The sequence below is a fragment of the Epinephelus moara genome, chromosome 15, assembly GCF_006386435.1.
Source record: "Epinephelus moara isolate mb chromosome 15, YSFRI_EMoa_1.0, whole genome shotgun sequence".
Classification (NCBI taxonomy): Eukaryota; Metazoa; Chordata; class Actinopteri; order Perciformes; family Serranidae; genus Epinephelus; species Epinephelus moara.
In genome coordinates this window covers 16,615,567-16,631,758 of record NC_065520.1, presented here as the reverse complement: position 1 = coordinate 16,631,758, position 16,192 = coordinate 16,615,567, and the positions used below count along the sequence as shown (strand labels likewise).

At 39.5% G+C, this 16,192-nt stretch overlaps 2 protein-coding genes across 2 annotated transcripts in view; both read right to left on the bottom strand.

The window, feature by feature from the left end:
- Nucleotides 1-517, bottom strand: part of LOC126401953 (collagen alpha-1(XVIII) chain-like) — a 64,917-nt gene extending 64,400 nt beyond the window's left edge. The window contains exon 1 of the mRNA XM_050063542.1: nt 259-517. Coding sequence (XP_049919499.1) covers nt 259-349 — 91 coding nt within the window. The 5' untranslated portion in view covers nt 350-517. The remainder of the gene's footprint in view (nt 1-258) is intronic.
- A 7,207-nt stretch (nt 518-7,724) lies between these two features.
- Nucleotides 7,725-14,472, bottom strand: LOC126401905 (uncharacterized). Its single transcript, XM_050063461.1, has 8 exons — nt 14,287-14,472; nt 13,086-13,247; nt 11,725-11,850; nt 11,477-11,640; nt 11,004-11,091; nt 10,821-10,913; nt 9,463-9,489; nt 7,725-9,240 (listed from the first exon to the last, which is right to left on the bottom strand). Exons 1-8 carry the CDS (start codon nt 14,357-14,359, stop codon nt 9,170-9,172), a joined length of 804 nt encoding a protein of 267 aa, XP_049919418.1. The 5' UTR covers nt 14,360-14,472; the 3' UTR covers nt 7,725-9,169.
- Nucleotides 14,473-16,192: the final 1,720 nt, after the last annotated feature.

Genomic DNA, 16,192 nt, shown 5'->3' with positions numbered 1-16,192 from the left:
CAGCAGACATTCATACTCATGGCAGAATTTTAATTAAAAATACATTAAAAATTAGGCTTTGGGGGGTTTCTGGTGTAAGCTGAGACACCAGACCTCATGTTGTTTTAACGCATTTTAAAGCTGCATTTTCTGCACTTTTAATGATCTTTTTTAAAGTTTTGCAGGAATATTTTCTTTAATACGCAGCGCCGAATTATTACAGGTATGCAAACATGCAAAATGAGTACAGAATAAAATAAAACTGCAGCATCTTTTTACCTCTGCGCTGAGATTTGATGTGTGTGACCGCACACAGCAGCAGGATGCAGGTCAGCAGGCTCAGGATCGACCACCTGTCGCGTCGACGCATCCTGCAAGTTTTCTTATCTATGAAAAATTAAATAAAATCCTTCAGAGGCTCTGAGCTGAGGTCATCTCCAGTGGACACTTTCAGCAGCGTGTGTGTGGGAAATAAATCACTGTGACGGACAGATTCACCGACCTTCTGTCTACCTGTGGTGCCTGAATGCACCTTGACGCACAGCGGTGTGCGGAATGAGTCCAGCGTCGAGCTGCGCGGGGAGTTTCATCCATTTCCTGCGTTTTTCAAAGTAAAAGCTTCACTGATGAGCATTTCAACAGCAATAAAGTAACAAATGACTGCTGAAATTGTTTTTAATTTTTTATTGTATAATTTAAAGTTTATTGCTGTTTATTAACATGAATATACAAAAACAAAAAAAGACCAAAAATAGTCAATATGGATTAAAAACTACAAACAAAATCTAATTAATAATGTTTATGGATGTTTGTATTAAAATAAACAATCAGTTAATATGATAAGAAAATTATTGTTTTTATTGTTTCTTTATCATAATTTTTTTTGTTTGTTTTTAAGTTTTTTAAAATGAATATACAAATAAATAAATTAATTAAAAATTGGGGGAAACTTGATGTATTTCCGGAGTTTTTCAAAGTAAAAGCTCCACTGATGAAAATGAACACCAACAAGGTTGACGTGGTGATATTGGCTTCTAAAATAGTCAATATGGATAAAACAAAACTACAAACAAAATCTGATTTAAAATGTTTGTACTAAAATAAACTATGCGGAGTTCAGTTAACCTGATAAAGAAAAAACTAAAGACTAAAAAAGACTAAAAAAAATATGTTTTTTACGATATAATTATGATAAAAGTTTTATTGAAACAAATATAAATAAAATAAAATGAAATAAAATAAAACAATAATAATCAATAATTAAATTAAATTAAATTAAATTAAAGCAGTTATCTGGTTATAGCAACATTTACAAATGTACTGAACCAAATCATCAAATAACTGTCAAGGTTAGGACACTACATACACATATACACCCACGAAAGCTGTCCCATTGTTCTTTTACCATATCATTTTTCCAGTTTAATCTTCCCAACATGCAACTATGCCCATCATTTGTCCCCTCCACATTTTAAGTGTTGGAGTTTGAGGCTTTTTCCAACCTCTTGAAATCAGCAGGAAACAGGTTATTAATCCAGTTGTTCATACTTTCTGAACTACGGCACCGTTTCAAATGTTTATTCAAACTCCTGCAAAAATAGTTTAGTTAATTCTATTGATTACTTACCTTTATTGCTACAGACTTTAGTAAAGCAGCAGTAATATCACATTGCATTTATTATAACAGCCTTTTTACCCCATATTTAATAGAATTAAATCATAGGATGATGATCACAGTTACAGATAAAATGCTTTTATTCCAGCAGGGCTTCTTTACTTGTTGCTCGCTAACTTCACATATCTGCCATCAATCAGTTTACAGTGCAGCCCAGAGGCTTCACCACTCAACTGACTTTATGAAGTTTCACTGAACTTTCCCCGAGGCTCCAGAAAGCTGTTAAACTCACTGTGTCCAATCAGTGAGGAGCAGAGCTGACACAAACAGAAAATGTGAGTGTGCTCACGAGCTGGAAAATAGTGCTTCAGTATAAAACTATACTGCTATATAAAACCTGTTTACACTGTGAGTGGCAGCTGAACATGACTGATACACAGTATATGTAAACTGTTTGATTTAAAGGTCCAGTGTGTCAGATGTAGGGGTACATATTGGCAGAGATGGAATATAATACTCATAATTATGTTTTCTTTGGCGTATAATCACCTGAAAATAAGAATCATTGTGTTTTTGTTACCTTTGAATGAGTCATTTGCTCATTATGCTAACACCGAAGTCCAAGCTCGGACATCTGCAGGGAGCTCGGAGTAGAGCCGCTGCTCTTTTGTGTCGCAAGGGGTTAGTCGAGGTGGTTCGGGCATCTGATCAGGATCCTCCTGGGCGCCTCCTGTTAGAGGTGTTCCGGGCACGTCCCACTGGTAGGAGGCCCCGGGGCAGACCCAGAACACGCTGGAGGGATTATATATCTCAACTGGCCTGGGAACACCTTGGGGTCCCCCAGGAGGAGCTTGAAAACATTGTGGCCTGGGAACACCTTGGGGTCCCCCAGGAGGAGCTTGAAAACATTGCTAGCCCTGGATAAGATGGATGGCTAACACCGTGCCCTAACTGGATGTGACGTGAGCAAGTGTCAGCAACTATATCAGTTTGATTGCATCGTTTTCTGCTGGACTGTCCTAACTGACCGTGAGTGATGCAACGCAGCACGATGTGGTGCGCTGTTTTGAGCTGAACTTTTGTTGGATGCCCCGTTTCTATTTTTATTCTGTCGTTGGCATCAGAAGTGCTCACACGTATGGTGTAACATTGCTGATAGGCTACCTTTAATGTTCTGTGTGCCCTGAACACATCCAAAAACGCAAACTAGAGTTCTCAATGGACCTGAAAATTACAACCTGACCCCGCGGGTTTTTAAGCCCAGACCGGACGCAGCCGACACACCAGCTTTGTCTGTCTGAAAAAAAAGAAGCCAGAGGTCCGACCCGGCCCAAGTCATTTGCATATTTTTTCGGCCCGAACCCGGACCGTCGGGTTTGTCGTCTGGGATGATAGGGCCATGTAGGCAGTGCTTGCTAACCGCTCGTATCCCCCCTTAATATGCAAAATATTAGATTGACCCAGTCTGATGTTCCACTCTGTGCCACTGCCACCTGCGGCTGCGAGGGCAGGCTGCTACGGTCAACCGCGACTGCGTTTTATGGGGTAAAAAAACGTTCCAACCACCGGCCGGTGCGGCCTGGAACAGACTGGCCGTTCGGGAATACTCCCGAACCTCCCTATGGCCAGTCCGCCCCTGCCAACACACCCAGGGTACCTTTCACATCATATCTGGACAGAGAAAGTCCATGACCAAACGTCAGTCTGAGAGGTCGGAGTGAGAATGTGTGGTTCAATTCTGTGGAAGTTGCTCAGTGGCTCATGAAGTCAAACAAAATTGACTTCCTGGGTGTAAAATTACCTGGATCTTCTGCATCAGTTTCAGCCAGTTGCATTCTGCAAACTCACCACTAGATGCCACTAAATCCCAGACACGAGACCTTTAAAATTACTGCAGAAATGCAGAAACAGATGTTTACCAAAGGTGGATTGTGGAAACCAGATATAAAAAGTAAGAGTTTCTCTTACATGTAAAGACTGAGCAGTTAAAAAAGGTTTTTCTTGTTTCAAAAGCTATAAAAAGTAGTAGAGGCAAGGGATGTATTGGGATTGAGCCCAAATCAAGTGGCACATCTATACAATTTTGTCAAGTCAAGTCTAAAGTCATCACATTTGTGACTGGTGTCTGATAAGTCCAAGTATTATGACTCAAACTGAAGCAGAGCCGGTGTGAGTTTTCCATGTGTTTGATTCTCTGTTCAGACATGTTGCTCTGCAGTGTGGCACCTGTCTGTGGTCCGCACTGAAAACAGCATTCCTTAAAGAGAGAAAGGCTTCACATGATGAAAGATGCTCCATAACTGCACCCCCTCCACCTCCACCACATATCCACACAAATCCACCTTTTGTTTTATAGAAAGCTGCATATTTCTGCAGGAAATCAACTAAAACTTTGAGATTTCCCCACAAAAAAGCCAAGAAGCTCCTCTTTGTTTTTCCTCGCTCAGTAGGCAGAAGGAAAGTGTAATAGGGTTTGTCAGAACATGTCCTCCCCAACACCTGAACCATACCACTGACTAGAAAAATCCCTCTGACACATCTCTCCCTGTGGTATCCCCAGCTCCTGGTTTCAGCCTTAATCCTGTGTGCACACGTGAAGCTAAGTCGCTACCGGCTGTCCTCCCGGGGCATGTGTCCTCACACTCACACACTTCAAATTTAAATTCCATCCATCTTCTCCTCTTTGCTCTCAGCTGTCAGTGCTCAGGAAGAGTCGTCCTGAAGGTAGCACTTATGTTGTAAATGAGGGCAACACTCACATAACGCCTGTCATTTTGTCTGTCTGAGCGCAGACAATATGAGAGTTGTGTCCTCCCACCCAATAGAATATCGAAATCTGTGTCTCTTTGTCAGGTGAAGTCAACTATTCCACTTGGATGGCGTGAAGGTGAGCTTCTAGAAGGTCACAAATATCCTGAGCCATCATGTTTAAGCTATGAGACACAGTCTGCTCCCTGTAAATCAGATCAGGTATGATCTTTTTTTCTCTTGATCATCAAACTGAGGATCTATTTTTGGTCTTAAAGCTGGGGTAGGCAGTTTTATTTTGGCATAATTGGGCAATAATCCCATAATAAATTTAGAGCATATTGTAATTCAAGTGGACTACAAATGGAAAACTTTATTTCCATTTGCAGTATTATATTTGGCGGTATGGCTCTGTTCTGGGGCCCCTTTGCCTTTCCTCGGGCCTACACAGGAAGCCTCTTCCATGAGCCTACGTGGAAAGCATAGGCGGCGAGAGCACACCTCTCTGCCCTTCCACGTGCAAACGAGGAAAGCCTGAGACATGAGCCCCTTTTACACTGCCAGATTTTCCGCGAATGTTGGGCCGTTTTGCCGGCCAGCTGCGAGCGTTTAGACACACAGAGGCGGAATGGCGAGTTGATCCGAGGTGCCCAATTTTCCGCCTCGTAGGGTAGACATATTGGCTGAACCCTTTTAGTTTAAAAAGACAGAGGTAGCCGTCCGCAACGGGAGGGGCTGTTGATGACTTGTGGGAGGAGCTGTTGACGACACACACAAGTCTTCAACAGCCCCTCCTGTTGCAGACGGCTACCTCTGTCTTTTTAAACTGAAAGGGTTCCGCCAACTTGTGGGAGGAGCTGTTGATGACGCCGCATGTGCAAGCCACTGGCGGTGGATAAACAGGAAACAGCTGATAGCAGGAATTAGCAAGCAGCTAGTAGCAAGAGGGAAACACAAACCTGACAGACACTGTAAAGATGAGCAACTGGGGANNNNCTGTTTACGTCACACGCTGAGCTACACGTTTTGTTACTTGCTCACGCCCCCCATTGCCCCGAAAAAGGTGCATTCTGTATAAACAAAAGTAGGTAGGCGGCATTTTGCCGCACTCCCCGATTTTGTTTTTATACTGCCAATGCTGAAAAAAGACTGATTGGGCTTTCCTGCAAATTTGCACAATTCCTATCTAAAAAGGGCTATAGACAGTACACGTCTCTGCCCTTCCATGCGCCTCCATGGAAAGCCCAAGGCAGGTTTCAGGGTATTAAAGGAGAGTGTCGTGGGTTTTACCTTTACAGTCATGAAAAGGGTTAAATCAGCTCTCACTTAAGGCAGGAACAGGCATTCACCTCTTTAAGAAAGACATCGAACCCAGGGAGTGTGCTGACCGTCAAGTGAAAATCTGGCCTACAGCGTTGAAACATCAATTAATTTTACAAGTCACATGCAGAACAGCAGGGCATACAAACCAAAGACAAAGTCCACCCCAACATAACTCACCACAGGAATGAGGAGCAGTGTCTTTGCAGCCTGAGGATACACCTAGTGCCCATTCAAACCTAATCAGGCTCACTTAAGGTGGACTGACCTTTAAGGTGGCCCAGCCAACGCTACTACACTGCTAGATGGGGCACCACTGCGACTTAAAGTTCACGGTTATGTAGCTAACGTTAGCTAGAACCTCGACTCACAGTGTGTCCGCTAGCTGGCACTGGACTATTGGATTTTGGTCACCTGACATCACAACCTGAAGTCATTCAAATATCGACGTCTAAAGATGTTGGTGGCCAGCTGCTACAGACCACCTCGCCGGGGGAGAGCGGGGAGCAGCTCTGGAGACGAACCCCCAGTCAGTGGCTGCAAGCAGCTCCGACTTTCTGACTCTGTTGCTGCCATTACACAGGTTAGACCTGGTGCTGCTGCTGCGACTGCTGACTTGGAGTTGCCGCAGCCGCCAACCAAAGATCCATCCCGTGCCTTCCCACCGGCGAAGCAATCCACAGCAGGGGGGAGTAAGGCGGAGCTAATTCTTGTCTCATTTGTGGTATGATAAACTGCATACCCCAGCTTTAAAAACCAGTTTCCAGTTCACCTGACCTGCATGTGTGTGGAGACAAGACACACTTCCATCCATCAAGCCATGCTGCCAGCTTAGCACAAAACTGTGTGAGCAGCGAAGGTGAGGAACTTATCTTAGAGCTTTAACTGTGCATATTCCAAAATCAGAAATAAATCAAATGACTGCAAACAGAATGAGTTACAGACTCTCTCTCTTGTTTCTTTAAGATTTATTCAGTTGTATCAATAAAAATGCATGTAGAGTTGAGAACAGGCCGACCAGCTGCTTCACTGAACACACAGTATAACAGGTGATATCACATGAATGTCGCAGTGTAAACAGACACTGCTGTAAGACAGAAAAGGCCTCTTCCGTTATATGAAAGTGTACTGAGTGACGCTGTGACAATAGCCCACAGAGCCCCTGTGCTGTAGGTGTGGTGTCACTTTTGTCACGTTATAAACTCAGCTGGGACGACATGTGAACAGCCTCTAAATCTGAAACCACAGTGTTGTTTCAATGTGCAGTAACAAAGTGACATGTCTTAACGCAACATGGCTATATTTCAAATATATTTATGAGCTGATACTATTCACACTGGGAAATGAAATGCACTCAAACAACCTGTGTTTAAAACAATGTTGTGCGCATATAGTGTTAAAGGAAAAGGTGCATCATGTCACATCACACTTAAGATGGACGAAACACAGCAGCCCAGGAGTGAAGCAGGTTAATAAAGGATTCTTTACACATCATAATATAAAGTCAGTGTGTCGTCCATCTCTACACACTGTCCCTGAAGTAAACTCACATTCAGACACAGCTGGTGAGCTAATAAAGCCTGTGACGCCCTCTGGTGGACGGATAAGGAATGAAACAACATGGAGCATTATCTAAAAGTGCCATTCACAAGGAATTTTAATCTATAAAATAGCTGCTGTCTTCCATTGTGCAAAACTTCTTGCTATTATTTTATTTTTATATCGTCTTATTTGTATTTTTGTCATGTTTTAATCTTGTTTTATTTTTATTCATCACTTTTCCTTTTTGGAGCTGCTGAAATAAGTGAATTTGCCCAGTGCCGGATAAATAAAGTTGATCTTATTTTAGCTTCACAAAGCAAAACTGAAACAACGGGGACAACAGAGTAAAATAAAATAAAATAAAATAATAAAATTCAATAAAATAAAATTATAAAATAAAATTATACAAATAAAATAAAATTATAAACTAAACTAAAATAAAATAACAAAAATTCAATAAAAGAAATTAAAAGAAAATTATAAAATAAAATAAAATTATACAGTCAAATAAATTAAAATAATCAAATAAAATTATAAACTAAACTAAACTAAACTAACAAAAATTCAATAAAGAATAAAGAAAGAAAATTATGAAATAAAAATAAAATAAAATAACATAATTAAATCAAATAAAATTATAAACTAAACTAAACTAAACTAAACTAAAATACCCCCATATTCTATTCCTGTTCAATTCTGCAGCAACATTGGACAGAAATAAGGGAAGTGATAGACAGCATTTCAGTGCACACTAACTTTGGGGCTCCAGCAATTATTACTTGGCCGAACACCACTGCTAGTATCTTTTTGGAATATAACACTTGAAGTGAAAGAGAACAAAAAACTGGCTGAAACCAGAGGCGTCAAAACTAAGCACATGGAAGGACACGATTAACGAGATCTATAAAATGGAGATGACAAACCAAACATTAGGAATATAGCTAAACTATCTGATGCAAGATTGAGGAGAGTACAGTAATTATTTCATTTACTTTTCTCTACTTTATTATTTATTGCAGTAATCCTATGTATGCATGTATTATTATTTATATTACTGTTATATTTACTTCCTTATTATTTTTATTGTTTGTTTTAGTTGTTTTTGTCATTTGAGATGTTGGGATCGTGGGGTGTGAGGGACGCACAGTAGCTACTTTAGTTTTTCTTTTGTTTCTATGAGACACAGCCCCTCTACTGTAAAAGACTATAACTTTGACAAATAAAGAGTATAAATAAACGCAAAAATAAATAATCATTAAAAAAGTTGCAAGAGGAAAAGTGACAATAAGAAAATGGTAAAAATCAATGAATAAAATTCAAATAAACAACAGGGACGTTTTTCAAACCTTAATCCTCCAATCAATCCTCAGCTTTGACCTGTAACCCAGCCCTCTGGTCGCCTTCTTTGGCACCAGCGGAGAGGATGATGTATACCTGAGTACAATGTCTTTTGCCTGTCTGCTGGCCAGACAGGCAGTTCTAATCGGATAGAGAGATGCTGCCCCGCCCTCCCATGCCCAGTGGCTGAGGGACATTACGCCCTGCCTTAATCTTGAAAAGATGCGCTACTCAATTTGTAACTTAGATAAAAGAATTCCAAAAGGTTTGGGGCCCTTTTCTGAAATACTTCCAGAGCTGTCTTGTTCTTGCTGCTTTCTGTCAGTGTGTACAGTGTCATGTACATCACTGAATAACTACTGAACTGCGACTCTCAACTGGGACACTAATGCCATTACAGCCCTGTTTGGAGCAGATCTTGTGTGTAAATATGTTAAAATTAAATAAAAATATTCTTGATACAAATAAAAAAAAAAGTACAACCAAAACTTATCGCCTTGCAGTAGATTAGGAGTACAGTCCTGGACCCAGGTGTCTGCATGTAGCGCTACGTTTAGCAGCTTTAGCATTTACATGCAGAGATGAAACCCCCTCAGCCTGTCTGAAATCTTAAACACAAAGAGTACTTCATGTCTGTGAGCCATGTGCTGCCTCTTCATCCACTGCTGCCTGGCCTTTCCACATCATTGCTGAGGTCTCTGTTAAGTGATAAAACAATCGTCACTTCCGAAATGCACCTGTCCGATGATGCAAGACAAATTAGTGAGTCATACGCAGCTCTTGTATCGTGACACTCAAGTCACAGGTTTGACGTGTGTTGGATTAACCAAGCATGTCAGAATCAGCACAGAAGGAAATGATCTCATGGAGTGACGCAAGACATAAAAGTGAGCATTATAATGAAATGTCTGCAGTCTTACCTTGAGGCGCTCCTTTAGCTTCTCGAACTGTATTGAACATAAACAAAAGCATGATGTAACTTGTTAAATTTCATCATTCATCATCATGTGCTGTTGTGTAATTCTGGTTTATCCGATGGTGCGTCGAGTGTCGCTATTGCACAACAGAAGTTATCGTGAGATCAAACAAACAACAGGAGGAATGTGCAGATTCAACATCGAGGCAGGTGACAGGAGGCTGAGTCTGTGGGATTTTAAACTTGTGCAACATTTGTCGGATTTGCTTTTGTCTGGTGGAAATGTTTGATGTAAAAACTTTGAAAGAACCCAGTCACTTAGCTGTTAGCTTAAATTTTTTAGCCTACATGTGTAGACATTTCGGCACATTTGCATCATTAAAAACATGCTGATTAAGCCATTAGCAGCTCCTGTCTGCAGCGTACCCACCGGCGTACAGACGACTACCACTCAATTACTTTGATACTGAGAAAACCTTAAAAACGTGACAGTTCTCAGGCAGGTTCTGTCTGCTTCGTGTTGCCTCACTGTTCCCACAATCTCTGCAGTGCAGCTGAAGGCTTGCCTGGTCTTGCTCTTTTAAACATTGAACTTTCACTCCTCTGACTCGAGCTTCTTTACGCAAGACTTCAGACAGTCGAATGCAAAAATTCATCACTTACCACTTTGATAATTTATATTTTTATAATTTTATCGACCTATAATTCTTTATGGGGAGAACCACAAGCTAATTTGGGAGCTAAAGACTGCTGTTCCCATGCTTCACAGGATACTTGCACGAAGGCAAACTCTCCAATGTCAAGCTGCATGGTCCCGTTTTGACTTTTTGCATCTTTGCTGGCTCCTATTAAAGGGTATGTTTCGTAGTTTTCAACCTGGACCGTTTTCTCCCATGTTTTTGTGTCTAACGCCCAGTTCTAACCAAAGTCAAGTCAAAATGACGCAGACGGCGTGTTCGCTTGCTGCGGCAGGTGCTTCGCCCATGCCGAGCCCTTTGTTTCCGTCCTCACGGTGTGCCGGTGTCAGACGGTGATGCACTGCTGCTGCTCGCTGTATGTACTTTTAGAAGTTGCGGAATGGCACATTGCAAGTAGCTCGTCTCGTCGCAAATCTTTGGTCTTAACTGGGCTTAAGTGACTAATTTTAAGTGTCTGACACCGTTATGGAAAGGATCCCTACAGAGATAAACCTTTTAGTTAAGGAGTAAGCTCCTTTTTGTTTAACCAGAAACAGACCAGAAATCGCCATCGCCAAACCCACCAGACTCCATTTAAAAAAACAGTAATTTTAGCGCGTATAGCGGGCAGCATACATCACACCTAAAGATGTGAATAGAACATATATGACGTGTGGCTTCTTACCTTTTCTGCATATGTATACAACCAAGAGTGCAACCAAAAGCAGAATCACCACTATCGACATGATGAAGATGGCTAAGATCAAACTTGATTGATCTACAACAAAAGGAATGAATGAATAAATAAAACAGCGAATGGTATGTGCAAAGTACACCACATCCCCATGTAGAAATTGTGACAACTCACCAAAAAAGAAGGGGTTACGGACATATTCACTGTATTTGAAGCTGACTGGGTTTTCCAACATACAGCAGAAAGTTGGCTCCGTTTCCTCCTGGAAATTGAGTGACAGCTGATTAGCTAAAAGCCCAAACATATATATTCTTTTTAACGGGCTCACTCACAAGCAAACCTTACAGTGTTCTACATATAAATGCCTACATTATGAATCGTGTGGAGTGAATTATGGAGTATTTCCACCACAGAAACCTTCCTGGGAGACCAAGAAGCTTTTGTGGAACTCAGCACAGGCACAGTGGTACTTTTAGCTAAATGCTAACATTAGTGACAAGTGTATAGCTTTTTCCATTTGTTAATTAGCAAGGGACAGTGGGCGGTGTGTCATCTGGCAATAGTGTTGCTGCTCCATGTAAATATCCATAATGTACTTTAATCAACCCATTAAGTCCTGGACAAACCAAAACGTATCCTGTTTATACCTCTGTGACTTTGTGAGTCTTGGATGAAGGCAGCCAAACCATGTCACTTGCGGACCATCCATAGGTGAATGGCTCAGTCTCTGTGGTGTTGCCTTCACAGGTGAACACACAGTAGGTCATCTCAGTGTCACACCATGTAGAGACGGTGGGTTTAGGGACAGGAGCTGACAGAAAAAGACATTTGAATTCAGGAGAAAACCATAAAACCCCTCAGTCAGCCAGACTTCATTCAGATTTCATCCGCTTACAGATGACGTGGAGAAGAGTCGCTTTGGTGACTTGGCCGTTGATCTCTGGTGTGAAGTTGCCGCTGTCGTTTCGAGTCAGTCCGGTGATCGTGAGCGCTCCAGTTGAACTATTCAGCATGCTGCGACCTATAAATACACACAGACATGGTTACAATTAGTTAAAACCCCTTAATATATCACAATCCATTATCTTTTTTATTTATCCAGCCCAAATGTGGAGTGAAACGATCATGTGCATATACAGGAATTTTTAAGGGTTAAGAATAACTTCCCTTAATCTGCAATATTCCTTAAATTGCCCTTTATTTTAAAGGTTAAGGTTAATATTTAGGAACTGGACAATCAGGATAAATCTGTCAAGACACCTGAATAGTGAAAAGAAATCCCTTAAAATATAAACAATTTACACCTTAAAATTGTCAGACCCCTAACATAAACCTAACACCTTAATAATACCCTTAATTCTACAGGTTTTGCCTATTAAAACACTTAAATCCATGCTGAAAACCCATTAAAACCCTTTAATATATTGCCATTAGGTTTGTGCTAAATTACTCGCATACATAGCCCTTAAAATGGTATTAATTTGTATGTGAGAAATTTGCTGACCCCTTAACAAAATTCCAACCATAACAACACCTTAAACTGATTGATTGAGCAAAATCCATTAAAGCAATCACTTAAGTTACAGTGTATCTTAAAATGTAGGCTACTTTATTTGTCAATACTTATACCCCTAAAATACCCCCTATAATAATCCCTTTAATAAACAGTCAGTTAAGTGATCCATTAATATAAACTTAAATCCCAACAACTCTATTAACATACTAGAAAAACAATTAAAAAAAACACCTTAAATTAATACTAATGAATGTGTCAGCTGTTTGGGGTAACTTGTAAGTTAAGGTGAAAGTGTCACTGTAATTTATGCCTTAAAAGTTTAAGAGCTTTATCTCTTGATTCTCAGTGTTTTACACACTACACCCATAAACACTTAAATTCATGCAAAAACCCTTAATATATTACAATCTATTAATTTATCCATTAATGTAGCACACACTAATGGTTGTTAAATACAAATACCTTAAACTGTAACTATTTTGAATCCATAACACGGTCAGAAAAAAGAATCTCAACATTAACATCACCTTAAAGTGATAATTTACTGTTATTTAATCCCTTAAAATGTCCTTAACTTGTTAATGACAGACTTTTGGAAGTAAGGGTGTATATTTTTAAAGGGATTAACTGAGGTGTCTGGTATGTTTTCAGAGGTAAATTATTTTGTTCCATAATGAGGGCTTCAAATCAAATCCTGGCTACCTTGCTGTTGAAGGCTAAGTGAAAGTGTGTGTCTGTACCTTCGAAGAGGTGGTAAGTGAAATTGCGGTCTCCGTACCACTCCACAGCGATGTTAGGTCCATGTTTCCACGTGATGTTGGTGATGGGATCACTGAGCTTTACCGCAGAGGGCGAGGGTGTGAGGACGACTTTGTCACCAACTGCCTTGTAGATGGGGGCAACTGCAGACATAAAAACAAGGCAACGTAATATTTAGCGTTTAGTTCTTTAAATGGTCTAAATGTAGTAGTTAGTTGTGTTACAGATCAAGGTTGTACATATAGTACAGGACAAGTAATAATAACTTAATGATATACTGTGATATTTAAGCTGACAGTATAACAAAGACAGCGGCAATTTTGATACCAAAAATAGGCTACACTGACAACACTAACACTTTTACTTAAGGGAATGTTCTTTACTTATCAGAGGAGAGGGGTGGCTGAGATGTGACTGTTTTTTGTCATTTTTATTTATTTATTTTGACCCTCCCCGCAGCTACAAATATGGCGGACTGGTGGAAAATGCATGACTCTTCCTCAACCATAAATTAGTTATTAGATTTTTAAAACTTCCCCTTTGACGTTTGAAAGTTAAAAGTTGAAGACGAAATCTTGGAGTTAAAAAGAGCCTCGGTTATTCACTTTCATTGCGCATGCTGTAAATGAGACACATATTTTAAGCACTTTTTTTGACAGAAGCATTTGTCCCACATAATGTGTTCAAGGACCGTCAGATTTTTTTTAAATTTCAAAAAAAATAAAAAAAAAATCAATTGATTATTTCTGTTTGTACAGATTCTGGCTATGATAAATGGTGTAATTTGGGTGATTAAAAATTTCTTTAAATTAAAAAAAAAATAATAAAAAAATATATTTATTATTTGACACCCCTTTCCCCTCATAAATAACAAACAGTCCCTAAGTAAAATTTTCAATGCAGAACTTTTACTTGTAATGGAGTATTTTTACAGTGTGGTACTACAACTTTTACTTAAGTAACTTAATGGACTACTTCTTCTATAACTAGTAACTATGGTGGAGGGAAAAGTTTAATGGTGTATTCAATAGAAATACTCAGGTAAGTAAATTTATTCTACTGTATTTCTACAGGACAAATGTGCTGTAAAATATTGATCTTATACATATAGCGCTTATCTATTCTTTTAAACTGATATATAGAACTATACACACAGTGAAATGAATATAATCTCAAACTTACCGTATTTGGCCGTCACTGCTGTCCATGACAGAAAGATAAACAGAGTCACCGACTTCAACATTTTCTTCTCCATAAATTAAAACGACACAAACAACCACCGTGATTCTGCTGTAAATACTGAGAAATGTTTCAAGTGGTAAGACGCCACAAAAACCATTAAGTCGTCAGCTGAGGTGAAGGAGTGAGTGCAAGTAAGGAGTGAAGCTCTGAATGCAAGCAGAGGAGGAAGTGCGCTTCTTATCGGCATTCATCCATTCACACCCTCAATGACTCCTATTGGATGAAAACAAAGCTTCCGTTTCTTTGAGTAAGAAACATTACGACATTACGGAGTTTTCTTTAAGCTTATAAGGACCAAACATGCCGTTAAGGACTGAAGAAAAAGTAAATGAATACAACTAAAGTAACTAAATAAAATTAAATTAAAAACTGTGACGTTTGCGTGGTTGCCTAGCGACAGGTTCCGGAGCCAGGACATGGCTAGTCCGTGTGCTAAGCTAAGTTTGCCGGCCGCTAGCTAGCTAGCTTTAAAAGTTGAAAGGAATATGCTTTGATAAGATAACAAGGACAATCTTGTTTTAGCTTTCTGAAATAAGGAATTAACAAAACAGGAAGTTAAGGACTCAGTTAAGGAATTCACGGTTGTCTAGCAACAGGTCCTAGAAGCAGTTTACCTAGCTTGCTCCAGTCTGTGTGCTAAGCTAACTTGGCCGGCTGCTAGCTTCTTCTTTAGCTAGCTTTTATCAGAATTGTCCCTTTCCTTAACTTAAAGTTCAAAAGTTGAAAAGGATACACTTTTAGAAAGATAAAAAGAAAAATATTTTCCTTATCTTATGATAAAAGGATATACTAAAAAAAGAGGCTGTGTCAGAAATCACTCACTACTCACTACATAGTCCACTATATAGTGAGGTCGCCATTTTGTAGTGCTGTCCGAATGTCCAGTAGGAAGTATACACTATATAGTGGACTCAAAGTATCCCACAGTGCATCATGAAAAGTAGTGTACAACCGATGGTCACTCACCATACAATATATCCCATCATGCATTATCCCATAATGAGAGAGCAGCAGTAGTGTCCGGAAGTGTTTTTTTCTTTCAAGTTGCAGGTGAGCTCACTATTTAGTATCAATATAAATGAATAAAAGTAACTTAAAAAAAAAAAAAATTAATGAAACTAATTAAGTAACTAACTAAACTAAAAAAAAAAAAACTGTTTCCCCCAGTTTCCGTGGTTTCCAGTCTAGTTGCTAAGCTAAGTTAGCTGCTAGCTTCATTTTTACGTCACATTTTAAAAGTTGAAAATAACATACTCTTAGAAGGACAGTATTTTTTACCTTAATAAAAATAAGGAAATACCAAAAACAGGCAGTTAAGGACCGGAGAAAAAAAAGTAAATTAATAAATAAAACTACACTTCCGAAATAAAATAAATTATAGCTGCCGTGCAGCGATGGGTCGGGTCCAGGCTTTTTTAGGCAATTCTGAGCAACAAGCAGAAGAATTGGAAGACATTTAGGAATTTAGCAACACAATCTGCCTTTTGCATCAGCTGAGGCTTGAACTCACAACCTCTGAGACTAAGAATCAATTTCTAGCTCACTGAGCTAATTAGTCAGTGACAATTCATGTGTAGCTTCACAAATTGATTAACCCAGATGTGCAGGTTTAGCAGCCGTCCATGCATGGAAAAGCAGATTTCAAACCACTGTAAAAAATTCAGTTATCGAAACAAAAATCTGAAAATACACATATTGCATCTAGACAGCATGGAGATGTTGGTAATTTGTTTGTAACAATGATTGATTTGCTCCATAAGTGAAAAACTGATGTTTAAAATTGCCATTTTTACATTGACTCCAATTGTTCACATTAGAGCAAAATTCAAAATGCTGTCAAAAATTC

What these genes read in the sequence shown, in the direction of transcription:
- LOC126401905 (XM_050063461.1), bottom strand. Translation starts at nt 14,359, where the DNA reads ATGGAGAAGAAAATGTTGAAGTCGGTGACTCTGTTTATCTTTCTGTCA. An exon ending in AGACTCACAAAGTCACAGAG is followed by an intron (nt 11,092 to 11,476) that starts GTATAAACAGGA and finishes CTCAATTTCCAG; the next exon opens with GAGGAAACGGAGCCAACTTT. An exon ending in CCGTAACCCCTTCTTTTTTG is followed by an intron (nt 10,914 to 11,003) that starts GTGAGTTGTCAC and finishes CTTTTGTTGTAG; the next exon opens with ATCAATCAAGTTTGATCTTA.